The following is a 16,174-nucleotide window of genomic DNA, read 5'->3' on the forward strand; positions in this document are numbered from 1 at the left end:
TGTGCCCAAACAGTGGAAACCCCCAATTATAACTCCAACCCTAACCCCAACACACCCCTAACCCTAATCTGAGCCCTAACCCTAGCCCTAACCCTAAGGCTGTGTGCACACGCTGCGGATTTTGCTGCGGTTCCGCAGCGGTTTTGGCTGCTGCGGACCCGCAGCAGTTTCTGCTGCGGTGTACAGTACCATGATTCCCTATGGGAATCAAAAACCGCAGTGCAGACGGTGCGGAATTTTCCGCGCGGATTATCTGCGGTTTTCAATCCGCAGAAAGAATTGACATGTCAATTCTTTCTGCGGATTCTCCTGCGGTTTGCCATCTCCTCTATTGAGGAGATGAAAAACCGCAGGACAAAACCGCAGAGCAATCCGCAGGTCTTTTGACCTGCGGTTTCACCTGCGGATTTTACAAAATCCGCGCGGATGAATCCGCACCTAATCCGCAGCGTGTGCACACAGCCTTACCCTAACGGGAAAATGGAGATAAATACTTTTTTTTTTATTTTATTATTTTTCCCTAACTAAGGGGGTGATATCGGGGGGTTTGATTTACTATTTATGGCGGTTTTTATATTTGGCAGCTGTCGCACGCTAAAAGACGCTTTTTATTGTAAAAATAGTTTTTGCATCACCACATATTGAGAGCTATAATTTTTCCGTATTTTGACCCACCGAGTCATGTGAGGTCTTATTTTTTGCGGGACGAGTTGACGTTTTTATTGGTACCATTTTCGGGCACGTGACATTTTTTGATCGCTTTTTATTCCTATTTTTGGGACGCAGAATGAACAAAAAACAGCGTTTCATGAATTTCTTTTGGGGGGTGCGTTTACATCGTTCCGCGTGCGGTAAAATTGATAAAGCGGTTTTATTCTTCGGGTCAGTACGGTTACAGCGATACCTCATTTAGGTCTTTTTTTAGGTTTTTTGCAATGAAAACTATTTTATATAAAAAATAACTATTTTTGCATCGCTTTATTCTGTGAGCTATAACTTCTTTATTTTTTCGCTGATGATGCTGTGTGGCAGCTCGTTTTTTGCGGGACAAGATTATGTTTTCAGCGGTACCATGGATATTTATATGCGTCTTTTTGATCGCGCGTTATTACACTTTTTGTTTGGCGGTATGATAATAAATCATTATTTTTTGCTTCGTTTTTTATTTTTATTTTTTAAGGGGTTCGCTAAAGGGGTTAACTAATGGGACAGTTTTATAGGGCGGGTCATTACGGACGCGGCGATACCTAATATGTGTACTTTTATTGTTTTTTTTTTGTTATTATTTCCAAAAAATGGATTTATTGGGGGAATATTTTTTTTTTTTTTCTAATTTATTTGGCGATTTTTTTTTTATTATTTTAACACTTTTTTTTATTTTTTTTTTTACTTTATTAAATAGTCCCAGGTGGGACATCACTGTCCTGTGACAGATCGCTGATCTGTCACATCACAGATCACTGTGACAGATCAGCGATCTGACACAGGCACTGCAAAAGGCTTCCTCATGCCTGCGCTTTGCAGGCACTGAGGAAGCCAGCTTCCTCAGGCCCCCGTCGCCATCTTGGATTCGGGGGCCTGGAGGAAAGGAGCCCCCCGCAGCAGCGCTGCACATTGCGCTGCCGTAGGGGGCTCAGGGAAGCACGGAGGGAGCCCCCTCCCTGCCGATGCTTCCCTTTAACCCCCGGTACACCGCGATCATGTTTGATCGTGGTGTGCAAGGGGTTAACGTGTCGGGGGCGGTCCGTGACCGCCCCTGACACATTGTGCCGGGTGTCAGCTGTGATAATCAGCTGACACCCGGCCGCGATCAGCGGCGCTCACCACGTGGGCGCCGCTGATCGCGCCGACGTACTATCCCGTCCATGGGCATAGGGGCCCAGGTCCCATGGACGGGATAGTACGTTGGATGGCAGAAAGGGGTTAATATATAGTGTTTGCCTAAGTCATAGCAATTATATGTTATGAATATATTGCAGTGCCCGTTATGCCCATTTCACCTGTAGTGCCTGCTACCCCGGACCTAAGCATCGTTGAGTATTTTGAGTGATTTACACTTTGCACTGCTCTGTTTGTACCAGTAATTGGTTATGTGATTTTAATCTTGTATTAATAAAATTGTGTTTTATGCATGATTAAGATTGCCCTTTGATCATCTTTCTGATGTGGTCTTTGTGATATTTGGTGATGGGCTACTAAAATCCTACCATTACATAGTTATTTAATCATGTGGGTGTGTCAGACCTGTTGGTACCCATAATTGATGGTATGGTGTGGTATATGGGGTACAAAGATAGTGGGGCCATTTTTCATAAATGTAAACCTCAATGCCACTGGATATCTGAAATTGCTACATGATGATTTCTTGCCCTCTTTATGCACTGAAGATGGCACGTTCCCTGAGTTTTTCCAGCAAGATGGTGCACCAACACATTATGGATGTCAGGTCTGAGCATTCCTACAAGGAATCTGACCCCCTTAGACTAGCATTTCTTCTGCGGTGTTGCTATCAGTGTGTCAAGAGTGGAAGAAGAGGGTTGCATTGACAATCCAACACAATGGGCAGCACTTTGAACACATTTTATAAGTGGTCATAAACTTGTAACTAACTCATGAAAGAATAAAGTTACGTTAAAACCAAGCACACCATTGTTTTTCTTATGAAATTCTCAATAAGTTTGATTTGTCAAATGACCATCTTCCCTTTGGAAAAAATAAAGTTGGATCCAAAATGGCCAACTTCAAAATGGCCGCCACGGTCACCACCCATCTTGAAAAGTTTCCCCCCCTCCCATATACTAATGTGCCACAAACAGGATGTTGATATCACCAACCCTTCCCATTTTATTTAGGTGTATCCATATAAATGGCCCACCCTGTTTTGCATAGCTTCTCAGTTACATGTCTATGTATTAATACCTTAATTGACAGGTGATTTTCTACAGGCATTATTGCAATTGTTGGTGTAATGTGTTCTGTGCAGTGGCGGATTATAATAAGGTCAATCTGGGCGGTAGCCCAGGGCCCTGTGGTGTGGGGGGGCCTCCAGCCCAGTGTAAATTGCCCCATTATAATCCGCCACTGATTCTGTGTGGAGTATTCCACCTCCTTCTTGCATTTATACACTTGCATTGGGTTTTGGCAGGGCTGTCAGGTCTTTGAAATGTTTTTAGATGTTTGTCAATTTTGTTTCAATAAACACATGATAACTCAGGTGTGGTCATTATCTTGTAATCTTTTCTCTCTCTTTTTTTGCTTTTTATCATGGCAGTTTTACTACATTATGCAGCACCCTCTCAACATCTGTATTGTTTAATATTAATGGTGCGCTTTGTATTAATTGTCTTCCAATGACTCTGAGACTCAGTTACAGCTGGTCGGTGGGGTGCCGGGTGCCGGACTCCCACCTATTTGGCATGAGGATAGGTCATCAATATCTTAGTCCTGAACAACTCCTTCAAGGCCATTAAAGTTGCATCAACCTTGCTGATAATCAAGTCTGACGATGACCTTGACCACCAAAGAGCAAGGACACTGTGAGGAGCTGGCCACTTACTAAAGACTGTTGGACCAACTCACATAGAGCGAAGTCCACGGCTCTAAGGGTTGCAGACTTTTTCCAGCACGGAGTACCATTTACGTCTATTTTATTGTTGTGTTTTATTAGAGATTTGATTGCTTGTCAGTTCAGCCTCAGGAATAAATGTTTCCATTCAGTAACAGTAAGCAGAAGAACATGTGCAGGCTAGATCTTATGCATTCATAAAGGGCCCGTTACACATAGCAATATCGCTATAACGTCACTGGTTTTGTGACGTTATAGCGATATTGCTAGCGATATCGCTATGTCTGATACTTACCTCTGACCGGCTCCCCCGCTGTCCATCGCTGTCCATCGCTGATCGCGCGAGAATGTCCTGGGCCGTTTCTTGTCGGCCACTTCCTGCTGGGCTTCCTGTGGCGCCGACGAGCGACGCGTGGACGCGGGCGGGAGGACGTCAGGATAGCCGCGTCTGACAGGTAACGACCCCCAACCCCTGCTATATCACTGGTGAAATCTGCCTGTTTGGCAGCTCACTAGCGACCACTTAGCGATGCACCAGCGATCCATATCCTTGTCGGGATCGCTGGTGCATCGCTAAGTGTAACGGTACCCTAAGGCCAGAACCTAGATTAGTAATCAAGAAACTCTATCCTATTGTTCTTCCAGCCACTAGTCCCATTGTGTAGATGGAGATTGTAGACCCATTGGAGTCATCACTAGAGGGGGTCTCACATGTAGTTCCAGGTGATGTGCTTCTGGAATATTCTTCATTCATTTGAGATAAAATCAAAGGTTTAAGGGGGAGGGAGAGAAAGAAACCACATGTTTTAATCAGAGAGTTGGAAGAGTGACTATGAGGGTAGAGGATCTAGGCTGAGGTCCTGGAGCCATGGATGGATGGCCTGTGAAGTTTTGGAGATCTGTTGACGTCTGGGCTGGATTCCCCCTGCTACGGTTGAGGGATCTGTCATCTGGATTTCATCAGCTGTGACTGCAGACTATACTGGTGGGAGGCAAGAAATCTATGTGCCAACCACAGGCCATAAGCATCACCTGGCATGGGCACAGTGGGACTACCGGCCCCAGTGAGGGGATCTTGTGGACTAGGGGCAATGTATTTTGGCCATCTACCTGGTTTTGCTGTAAAACCATGGATGTAAGTAATAAAAAATGGTTGCATCATTAACCTGCCTAGGTGATTATTACAACCCACAACCTCAGATCTTCACAGACATGTTTGTTTGCAGTTGTGAAAGCAGAGGACTAGGACTAACCATGTAATGTATGATGGCAAACAGTGCAAGCAGCAGACCTTTCTTTATTCTCATGACATTGTATGTCTTACAGAACATGTTTTATCACAAAGTAGCAAAACACAAACAGAAATCATGTTCTACCAATGCGTTTTATTTTTAGACAGATGTGAAAGATGACAAGGACATAGTCTTGGGGAGAAGGTAATCAGTGTCTTTCAGGTACGGCATTAACGCTCCCGTTATATTTAGACCCTTGTTATATATCCTCCTCTACTAAAGACTATGGAGATTATGAATGGGTGAAGGACTACACCTGGAGCACCATGTCATCATACAGTCACTACATGGGAACATGTTAAGCCTGGCTTTGGGCAAGTCTATCCCTCACAGCTTCCCAAAGTTTGCCAATCTTGACTTTGGCTTCCTCGGCATGGGGTAACAGACGTTCTTTGAGATTTTCAGCCAGAGGTGCAAACTTCTCCTTCAGGGTTTCGATATGCTGGGAGATCTGTGCCTTGTATTCCTCTGCCTTGGGACCAGCATTAGCTTTTACTTCTTCCAATTTTTCGATAATCTTCTGCCTTAGCTCATCAGTGTATGGAGCCAGGTTGCCACGAAGGGAGTCAACCTCGGTGCGCAGCTTCTCTCTCAGATCTTCAGCTGCTGGTTGAAGTTTCTTGTAGAAGACTTCTAGGTTCTCTTTAGTTTGCTTCTTCAGCTCTTCTCCCAAAGGTGCCACCCTCTCTCTGAAAGACTTGACATCTTCAGCCCATTTTCTCTGGAAATTCTCGACAATGGGACGGATCTTTTCTCTGACAAGAGGAATGTCTTTCTCCAGCTCTGCAGAAACATGCTCTCTGACTTTGTCCATGTATGGGTTAATTTGCTTCCTCAGGGCCAGTGCTTTAGAGCTGAAGTCGTCAAACTTCTCTGCAATTTTCAAGCTGAAGGAACAAAAAGGTACAAAATCAGTTCAACTAGTGGAGGTCAAAGATAATGGCGACTTCAAGATAAAAGTGATGTCCGTTAATGAGTTGATCACAGGTACACCACCCATTCTGCCTTATTCACACGTGACCAGAAATGCAAGTGCCTAAAAAACCCCGTCAAAAACAGTTGAACTTTCAAGCAGCGCCACCCCATCCTGGAGAAATACCCATAGTGACGTATCCAGTGGGCGACTTACTCAAGCTGCTTTCCAAGATCTGAAGACTCCGCCTGTGACACAGCTTCTCTACCAATATCTCGTACTTTATTTAGGTAGTTTTCAATAACATCCCGGACATGCTGATACGGGGATTGGGGTTCATCATGTTGCCATGGATAACGAGCCTGTGTCCCTGAGGAAAAGAGAAACAGTTGTATGTTAAGATCCCCGTATAAATTAAAGTCGGACAAACCCAGAAATCTTGGCAAGAGTGGACCACCATCTAATGAGTATGAAGAGCCTCCCAAATATCCCATGACTGTTGATGCTACAGGAAATAAGGATTGACTGTTTTGAATTTAGAGATGACCTGTTATTTGCCATGAATATTTTTTTTAGATATAGTTGGCATAAATGTCACTGTTTTCCTGAATCCAGCGTTGTTTTTCTTTTGTTCCTGTGCCTCTGCATTCCTGAGATACGGCCCCTTTTTTACTCTTTATAAATCTGTTTAGCCAAGAAGGCTTGGCCCTCATGATAACACCCACAGAGAAGAGTTAAGGACAACGCCTACTTGGATAAAAAGACTAAATTATTATACAGGAAAGATGGGGCCATATCTCAGGAATGGAGGGGATCAGGAAAAAAATAGAAAAACAGCGCTGGATTGAGGAGAATAGCGGCATTTATACCGGGTAAGAAAATTACATATTTATGAAAAATGCCAGGTCCTCTATAAGCTCCTAATGATTTTGTTCTCAGAGGAGGTGAGCCGCTGTCTGAGTTTTCCAGCAGCAACTTGGAAGAGATAGTGGTCTGTCTTAAGCATATTTGGCCAATACCGATCCAATAGTATGAACACCTTTAAAGTCAATATCAATATTTTTACAATATAAATAGCAGATATATATGGACAGGGGTGGCGCTCTATTGTACTAAAAGTTAAATAACTATCACAAATAAACGTTTTAGATATTAGAGACTGAACACAGAAAATAAAGGATTCTAACTATGATTTAGTTACAGCCACTTACCTGTGAAGAACAGGAGTGCGAGCGTTACCACGAAAACTCTCATTGCTGCAACTTCTCCTTACCAACCTATGACTGAGAGACATCGGTATCGAACATGAGTCAGGTTCCAAGTTTTTACTTTTGTGTTCTCATTGTTTTTTTATTTGGAAGTGAGCTACTGATCGGTAAACGCTTGTAGAACATTTATTAGTAATGTAAGAAACTTTGTAATAATTTTTTTAATTGTATTTTTTTTATTTTATTGTATTTTATATAATTTATTTTTTTTAAATAAAGTTTCCAAAAATTATGAGGGGAAAAATGGGCAAAATGTAGAGAAACCAAAAATGTACTGGAACGTTGGACTTAGGAAAGATATAATTGTATCTCATGCCCAGAATTAAGGACAAACTTAAAAACTGAATATTCTGATTGCTTCAGTGTAATCAATATATGCAATATAATCCATGGTAACAAACATCCTAATTAAAAAAAAGAAAATGGGACCCGTCAGAGTTTAGGGACTCCAAAAAAAATTTTTAGACCCAACTCTGCTGAGAACTTTTGTCCCATTTAATAACAAAGATCCGATCCCCCAACTAATGAAAACTTCCAACATGTCACTGTAAAAAGTTTTTACCAAAGTTTAGTAATTCTTTAAGCCTTAGTAATAGCAGCATTTATCCCCAGGAGACACCGGTTACAAATCAAATATAAGATACAATGCCAAAATGTTGAAAGACCAATTAACAATTAATTTCTAATTTCAAGTTTAGCAAAATGCAATAGGATTATAAAAAAGTAACACAAAAAAAAACATTATTATTCTATCTCTTCATATAGCAATGAATCACAAAATGTAATTACCAATATAAAATCTTATAAACGGTGTATGACACTATGCTTGGAAATAAGACAGCATGTAGCAAAAAAGATGTAATAGTTTCAGATTTGACACATTCACATAAAACATTTTTATAATGATGCACAAAAAAAGCATCTATGAGTTGTAGTCTGAATGCGTCTCTGCCCTATGCGTATGCAGGTCACCTCCAGGTAGGGTCGTGCGAGCTCTTACCTTCTCCTTGCTGGTCAGTTGCTCATGGGATCTATGCTGGGCTGCTGCTGAAGCTTTATACTCCCATGCACACGCACTGCCTATGGATTATCAGAAAAGATAAGCTGTATCTGCAGTTTAACATATGGAACTTTAGGATTAAAGGTCACTATGATGTGTTCAGAAAACACCAGGATTTGCTGTTTCATCCCTTCCCAAGATATACATAAGGCCAAATGCCCAGGTTAGTGGCAGGTGTTCTGTTAATACCTTGTACTTAATAAATGCAGAGTCCTATAGTACCATAAACCCAGATATTACATTAATTCATAATATAAGGATACATCTATTAATCTGTTCCGATGATGAAAAGAAAAAATAAATAAAATTAAAATAAAAGTCCATAATGATGCCGTTAGGCATTATTCAGACGTCTTGTTAGGACTCATCGAGGTCGGAGAGATTTCATGGTCTGGTCCGATTTGCCAGTTATGCTTGCTCCTTGAAGGTCAGAGATGATGATGGACAGCTCTAAGGGTTTGGCATTTCTACCTGTAATTTTCCTGAAAAGCTTAAAAAAACTGAAAAACACAACAATGGAAATATGCACAGCAATGTAAAAAAAAACACCTTGCTGTGCATATATTCTGCCTCTTGTCACTTCTGTAGTCTAAAAGACGCAGTCTGCACATACCCTAAGGAGCTAGAGGACATTTAGGAAGTCTACTTTCACAATTGCAGGAATTCCCTTGGATTTAGTCACAGATTTTTTATTATTATTATTTTTTAATAACCTTCGGCTTGGTCTCTAGTTATGTCGACTTGATGGATGAACTTTCTGTAGGAAGGTCAATCTTGTGCAAGCCTAGATAGGTCCACCAGGGTCTTGTCCAACGTTTTCTTGATACCATCAAGCCATCTTGTTGCTGATCTTCCTCTTCACCTTGTTCCTTCTATTCTTCCAACCATAATGTTCTTCTCTAGTTATTATTGACTCTGTAGGAGTCAATAATTATTGAGATCGTATTATTATTGATAATAATTATTGAGATTGTATTATTGAGATCTGTAGGATCTGTAGGACTCTGTTAAATATTAATAATCCGTTAATTTCTTATTACACTCAGTTCTGTACATTGCTTTAGCTGACACTACATAGGCTATTTTTGTAAGGTTAGCTCATGGAAAAGGTCAACTCCATATATAAGAGACCACGTGCTTTGAAAGATGTATATTTAAGGTGGGGGCTTACTCTAGGGGTCGCTCGCTCTCCTTCCCTATCACCATGAAACACATTCGAGGAGTCATCTGTGCTGGGCCATGACATTGAACAGCTGGTATGTAACTTGATGGCTACATGAGAAGCTGAACAGAGACAGACGCCATTTGCCATGTGGGATCCCAGAGAAAGAAGGATATAAGCTTTGCTATGAACAAATGGACAATCTCTTTATAATCATGCACCTATTTTTATGTTTTTCTGTAATAATCTTTTCTTTGATGGAAGAATCCAAATAAACCACTACATTTTTATCTGGTAACTAGTCCTAAGTATTTTACAAGAATACGCATTTTTTTACAGTCCTAAGTAGTCAAGTCGTAGGTTGGTGATCCTCAATTCGAGTGACATGTCTGGCTTGATTTTTTTGTTCTTCTTGCCATCCATAGTATTGATAGCGTCTTTCTGCAGCACCACATATCAAAGGCATCGATTCTTCTGTTTTGTTTCTTTATTGTTCAGGTTTCCCATCTAGTTGTAAAAGACCAAACTATGTATGAGCCTAGCCTTTGTCACCATTGAAATGTTAATTGATTTGAAGACCTTGTCCAGTGACTTCATTGTTGATTTGTCCATAGCTATTTTTTTTTACAGTATGTGAAATACGGATGACACATGGATAGTAACGTATGTGCGAAATGGACACATGCATGTGATTAACCCCTTACCTACAATTGACGTAATATTCCGTCCATGTGACCATGGACCTAATTACCATGGACGGAATATTACGTCATCGCGATCAGCGGCGCCCACGTGGTGAGCGCCGCTGATCGCGGCCGAGTGTCAGCTAATTATCATAGCTGACACCCGGCACAATGTGTCAGGGGCGGTCACGGACCGCCCCCGACACGTTAACCCCTTGCACACCGCGATCAAACGCGATCGCGGTGTACCGGGGGTTAAAGGGAAGCATCGGCAGGGAGGGGGCTCCCTCCGTGCTTCCCTGAGCCCCCCACGGCAGCGCAATGTGCAGCGCTGCTGTGGGGGGCTCCTTTCCTCCAGGCCCCCGAATCCAAGATGGCGACGGGGGCCTTTGGGGGCCTGAGGAAGCTGGCTTCCTCAGTGCCTGCAAAGCGCAGGCATGAGGAAGTCTGCAGCAGTGCCTGTGACAGATCGCTGATCTGTCACAGTGATCTGTGATGTGACAGATCAGCGATCTGTCACAGGACAGTGATGTCCCACCTGGGACAAGGTAATAAAGTAAAAAAAAAAAAAAAAAAAGTGTTAAAAATAATTAAAAAAAATCGCTAAATAAATTAGTAAAAAAAAAAAAAATATTCCCCAATAAATCCATTTTTTCAAAATAAAAAAACCCAAAAACAATAAAAGTACACATATTTGGTATCGCCGCGTCCGTAATGACCTGCCCTATAAAACTGTACCATTAGTTAACCCCTTTAGCGAACCCCTTAAAAAATAAAAATAAAAAACAAAGCAAAAAATAATGATTTATTATCATACCACCGAACAAAAAGTGCAATAACGCGCGATCAAAAAGACGCATATAAATATCCATGGTACCGCTGAAAACGTCATCTTGTCCCACAAAAAACGAGCCGCCATACAGCATCATCCGCAAAAAAATAAAAAAGTTATAGCTCGCAGAATAAAGCGAAACAAAAATAATTATTTTTTATATAAAATTGTTTTCATTGCAAAAAACCGACAAAACATAAAAAAACGACCTAAATGAGGTATCGCTGTAACCGTACTGACCCGAAGAATAAAACCACTTTATCAATTTTACCGCACGCGGAACTGTGTAAACGCACCCCCCCAAAAGAAATTCATGAAACGCTGGTTTTTGTTCATTCTGCGTCCCAAAAATCGAAATAAAAAGCGATCAAAAAATGTCACGTGCCCGAAAATGGTACCAATAAAAACGTCAACTCGTCCCGCAAAAAATAAGACCTCACATGACTCGGTGGGTCAAAATACGGAAAAATTATAGCTCTCAATATGTGGTGATGCAAAAACTATTTTTACAATAAAAAGCGTCTTTTAGCGTGCGACAGCCACCAAACATAAAAACCGCCATAAATCGTAAATCAAACCCCCCGTTATCACCCCCTTAGTTAGGGAAAAATAATAAAACTAAAAGAAAATGTATTTATTTCCATTTTCCCGCTAGGGTTAGGGTTAGGGTAGGGTTAGGGCTAGGGTTAGGGCTAGGGTTAGGGCTAGGGCTAGGGTTAGGGCTAGGGCTCAGATTAGGGTTAGGGGTGTGTTGAGGGTAGGGTTGGAGTTATAATTGGGGGGTTTCCACTGTTTGGGCACATCAGGTGCTCTCCAAAGGCAACATGGCGTCTGATCTCAATTCCAGCCAATTCTGCGTTGAAAAAGTCAAATGGTGCTCCTTCCCTTCCAAGCTCTGCCATGCGCCCAAACAGTGTTTTACCCCCACATGTAATGTATCAGCCTACTCAGGACAAATTACAAAACAACTTTTGGGGTCCAATTTCTCCTGTTACCCTTAGGAAAATAAAAAATTGGGGGCAAAAATATAATTTTGCGGAAAAAAATGTTTTTTTTCATTTTCACGCCCAGGCGTTATAAACTTCTGTGAAGCACTTGGGGGTTCAAAGTGCTCTCCACACATCTAGATAAGCTCCGTGGGGGGTCTAGTTTCCAAAATGGGGTCACTTGTGGGGAGTTTCAATAGTTTACGTACATCAGGGGCTCTCCAAACGCACATGACACCCGCAGACCAATCCATCAGTCTGCATTCCAAAACGTCACTACTTCCCTTCCGAGCCCCGACGTGTGCCCATACAGTAGTTTCCTCCCACATATGAGGTATCAGCGTACTCAGGACAAATTGGACAACAACTTTTGGGGTCCAATTTCTCCTGTTACCCTTGGGAAAATAAAAAAATTGGGGACTAATTGATCATGTTTGTGGAAAAAATACGATTTTTTTATTTTCATGCCTGGGCATTATAAACTTCTGTGAAGCCCTTGGGGGTTCAAAGTGCTCACCACACATCTAGATAAGTTCCTCAGGGGGTCTAGATTCCAAAATGGGATCATTTGTGGGGGGTTTCCACTGTTTAGGTACATTAGGGGCTCTCCAAAGGCAACATGACACCCACAGACCATTCCATCAAAGTCTGCATTCCAAAACGTCACTACTTCCCTTCCGAGCCCCGACGTGTCCTCATACAGTAGTTATCTCCCACATATGGGGTGTCAGCGTACTCAGAACAAATTGGACAACAACTTTTGGGGTCCAATTTCTCCTGTTACCCTTGGGAAAATAAAAAAATGGGGACTAAAAGATGATGTTTGTGGAAAAAATACGATTTTTTTTATTTTCACGCCCGGACGTTATAAACTTCAGTGAAGCACTGGGGGGTTCAAAGTGCTCACCACACATCTAGATAAGTTCCTTAGGGGGTCTAGTTTCCAAAATGGGGTCACCTGTGGGGGAATTCCACTGTTTAGGTACATCAGGGGCTTTCCTAACGCGACATGGTGTCCGATCTCAATTCCAGCCAAAAACGTCAAATGGCGCTGCTTCCCTTCCGAGCTCTGCCATGCGCCCAAATAGTGGTTTACCCCCACATGTGGGGTATCAGCGTACTCAGGATAAATTGCACAATATCTTTTAGGGTCCTGTTACTTTTGGAAAAATAAGAATTGAGGGTGAAAAGATCATTTTTGTGGAAAAAATATGATTTTTTAATTGTACTGCTGTACGTTATAAACTTCTGTGAAGCCCTTGGGGGTTCAAAGTTCTCACCACACATCTAGATAAGTTCCTTGGGGGGTCTAGATTCCAAAATGGTGTCATTTGTGGGGGGTTTCCACTGTTTTGGTACATCAGGGGTTTTCCAATCGCGACATGGTGTCCGATCTCAAATCTAGCCAAAAACGTCAAATGGCGCAGCTTCCCTTCCGAGCTCTGCTATGCGCCCAAATAGTCATTTACACCCACATATGGGGTATCAGCGTACTCAGGACAAATTGCACAATAACTTTTAGGGTCCTATTACCCTTGGAAAAATAAAAATTGGGGGTGAAAAGATCATTTTTGTGGAAAAAATATGGTTTTTTAATTGTACCGCTGTACGTTATAAACTTCTGTGAAGCCCTTGTGGGTTCAAAGTTCTCACCACATATCTAGATAAGTTCCTTGGGGGGTCTAGTTTCCAAAATGGGGTCACTTGGGGGGTTTCCACTGTTTAGGTACATCAGGGGCTCTCCAAACGCGACATGGCGTCCGATCTGAATTCCAGCCAATTTTGCATTGAAAAAGTCAAACGGCGCTCCTTCCCTACTGAGGTCTGCCATGCGCCGAAACAGTGGTTCCCCCCCACATATCAGGTATCAGCGTACTCAGGACAAATTGCACAATAACTTTTGCAGTCCAATTTCTCCTGTTACCCTTGGTAAAATAAAGAAAATTGAACCTGAAGTATTTTTTTTGTGAAAAAAAGTTAAATGTTCATTTTTTTTTTTAATATTCAAAAAATTCCTGTGACGCACCTAAAGGGTTAATAAACTTCTTGAATGTGGTTTTAAGCATCTTAAGGGGTGCAGTTTTTAGAATGGTGTCACTTTTGGGTATTTTCTATCATATAGACCCCTCAAAGTGGCTTCAAATGTGAAGTGGTCCCTAAAAATAAAATGGTGTTGCAAAAATGAGAAATCGCTGGTCAATTTTTAACCCTTATAACTTCCTAACAAAAAAAAATTTTGGTTCCAAAATTGTGCTGATGTAAAGTAAGCATGTGGGAAATGTTATGTATTAAGTTTTTTGTGTGCCGTATCGCTGTGATTTAAGGGCATAAAAATTCAAAGTTGGAAAATTGCGAAATTTTCAAAATTTTCGCCAAATTTCCGTTTTTTTCACAAATAAACGCAAGTTATTTGAATGCAATTTTACCACTAACATGAAGTACAATATGTCACGAGAAAACAATGTCAGAATCACCGGGATCCATGGAAGCGTTCCAGAGTTATGACCTCATAAAGGTACAGTGGTCAGAATTGTAAAAATTGGCCCGGTAGTTAACGTGCAAACCACCCTTGGTAGTGAAGGGGTTAAGACCGTATACTTTTTCCTCCATTTTCCTTCATGTAACCCAAGTCAAGGACACATTCCTTCCATCACATGGGGATCTTCTCACACACCAGTGCTGTGAAGCTATGGCACCAAGGTTTCTTTTTGCCAAATGCATTTTTATGGCTTTTCCATTACTGATGTCATTGGGTCCACACATATTGAAAATTGCTCTTCTAGAAGCTGCGGTATTCTATGGTCAGTATTGTATATATGAGTTTATTCAGGACTATTTGAATTTCTTTTTACTAAGACTCTAAATACTAATAGGCAGGTAAATGCTAGCTACCTGCCTGTTGTGCCTGGTGCTGATCTCTGCGAGCACAGAAAGATCACAGAAGGCTCCTACCGGCGATTCTTCCGCTCTGCTCTATTGACGGTGCATGACTGCTGATGTCATGCTGATTGACAGCTGTCTTTTTGTTGCTGTGGTGTAGTAACCACTGAGTTCGCTAGGGGGCGCTGTGTGGATGTCCCAGGAGAAAGGATGAATGGCAGAATATGGAATGGTCGTTATGTATCCCAAAGTGGGTGGCTTTGGGATGGAGACTTATGTGTTGTTCAGCAATGATATTGCTGAGGTGTTGTTTCAATGTGTAAGGGAGAAGTCTCCAGGTAACTAAAGAGATGGGCAGGCCTGGTTACCTACAAAGCCACCCAGGGGGTGTGTTTAAAGCACTGTTGGAAAGAGTGTGTAAATGCATGAAGGACCTGTGATGAGGTCAGAGTCATGTGACCCAGTGGGCGTGGCTATGAACCATATAATGTGGCCAGGGTAAGTCACAGGGGGTGAATGCTGGGACCCGATTGGTCCAGTGTGGAAGGTCCCTCTGAGATGGAGCTTCCTGGCTAACAGCCTGTGAAGTGGCTGTGGTGAATGGCTGCACGTGTCTGAGAGTTCCCAGGGGAGGGAATGAACATCTGCAGTAAGCTGAAGCAGCCACGAGGAAACCCGGACGTGGGTGAGATAAGTGAGGCTAAGAGAGCCTGTATGCTTAACATTGTACAACATGTGTGAACACAGGTTTTACAGAGTGAAACTCTGCCATGGACGCTCTGCTGTTTATATGAAGTTTTGTTGCTGCTGTGGGTTTATGATGTTGAATAAACCGCATGGATTATGCTTGCTTTATGGAAAATCTGTGCCGGATCTGATTTTGTGGCTGCTGAGCGAGTATCCCCTACCCGAATAACAGCGCTACCTCACACTGCCTAAATGTACCGTTACACAACACGACGCACCAGCGATCCCGACAACGATACGACCTTGTAAGGATCGCTGGTACGTCACTAAATGGTCGATAGTGAGCGGTCACATCTTTTGCGACCTGTAACTTTTATTTTTTATTATTCCTTCAATGGAGCTGTGGAAATACTTTTTGTTTAGCTACAAGCTTGACTTCATAGACACACATAGATGGCAACCATGGGGATCTGCGGAAAGATTCCAACTGCCAATTGCACCGCATGGGCACAATTCGGCCTCGGGTATCCGAATCGGTGAGCAACTCTGATTACCTCACTTAAGTACTGCGGACAGTGATTGACAGTGACATTTAAAGGGTTAAACTACAACGTTCGGTGCTAGCTGCTATTATGGCAGATGCTGGCTGTAGAATACAGCTGCCACCCGTCAAAAGTGGAGTTAGCTCAGATTTGGACCCACACCCGAAATGCGCCATCCATGTATGGTGGATGTTGGGAAGAGGTTTTGGTTATTTTAGTATTCTGTGTAGTACAGGACCCGAAAGGAGAGTATCGAAGAGAGAATGCATGTGCCCTGGTGTGTACTGTTTCCCACTGATCTGGT

General features: G+C 42.2%; 1 protein-coding gene across 7 annotated transcripts in view; it reads right to left on the reverse strand.

Annotated features, from left to right (window-relative positions):
- Positions 1 to 4,930: 4,930 nt before the first annotated feature.
- The window catches only part of LOC141097788 (uncharacterized), a 29,687-nt gene continuing 18,443 nt past the window's right edge, over positions 4,931 to 16,174 (reverse strand). For 6 of the 7 annotated variants that reach the window (XM_073585208.1, XM_073585211.1, XM_073585206.1 and 3 more), the window contains exons 2-5: positions 8,039 to 8,118; positions 6,982 to 7,053; positions 5,987 to 6,140; positions 4,931 to 5,744 (exon numbers count right to left, since the gene is read on the reverse strand). In XM_073585208.1, the coding sequence (XP_073441309.1) occupies positions 5,156 to 5,744; positions 5,987 to 6,140; positions 6,982 to 7,024 (786 nt within the window). In that variant the 5' untranslated portion in view covers positions 7,025 to 7,053; positions 8,039 to 8,118 and the 3' untranslated portion in view covers positions 4,931 to 5,155. The remainder of the gene's footprint in view (positions 5,745 to 5,986; positions 6,141 to 6,981; positions 7,054 to 8,038; positions 8,119 to 16,174) is intronic. The other variant, XM_073585213.1, reaches the window with a different exon arrangement.

This window comes from Dendrobates tinctorius, unplaced genomic scaffold (genome assembly GCF_039654945.1).
Source record: "Dendrobates tinctorius isolate UK_male_01 unplaced genomic scaffold, ASM3965494v1 ptg000086l, whole genome shotgun sequence".
Classification (NCBI taxonomy): Eukaryota; Metazoa; Chordata; class Amphibia; order Anura; family Dendrobatidae; genus Dendrobates; species Dendrobates tinctorius.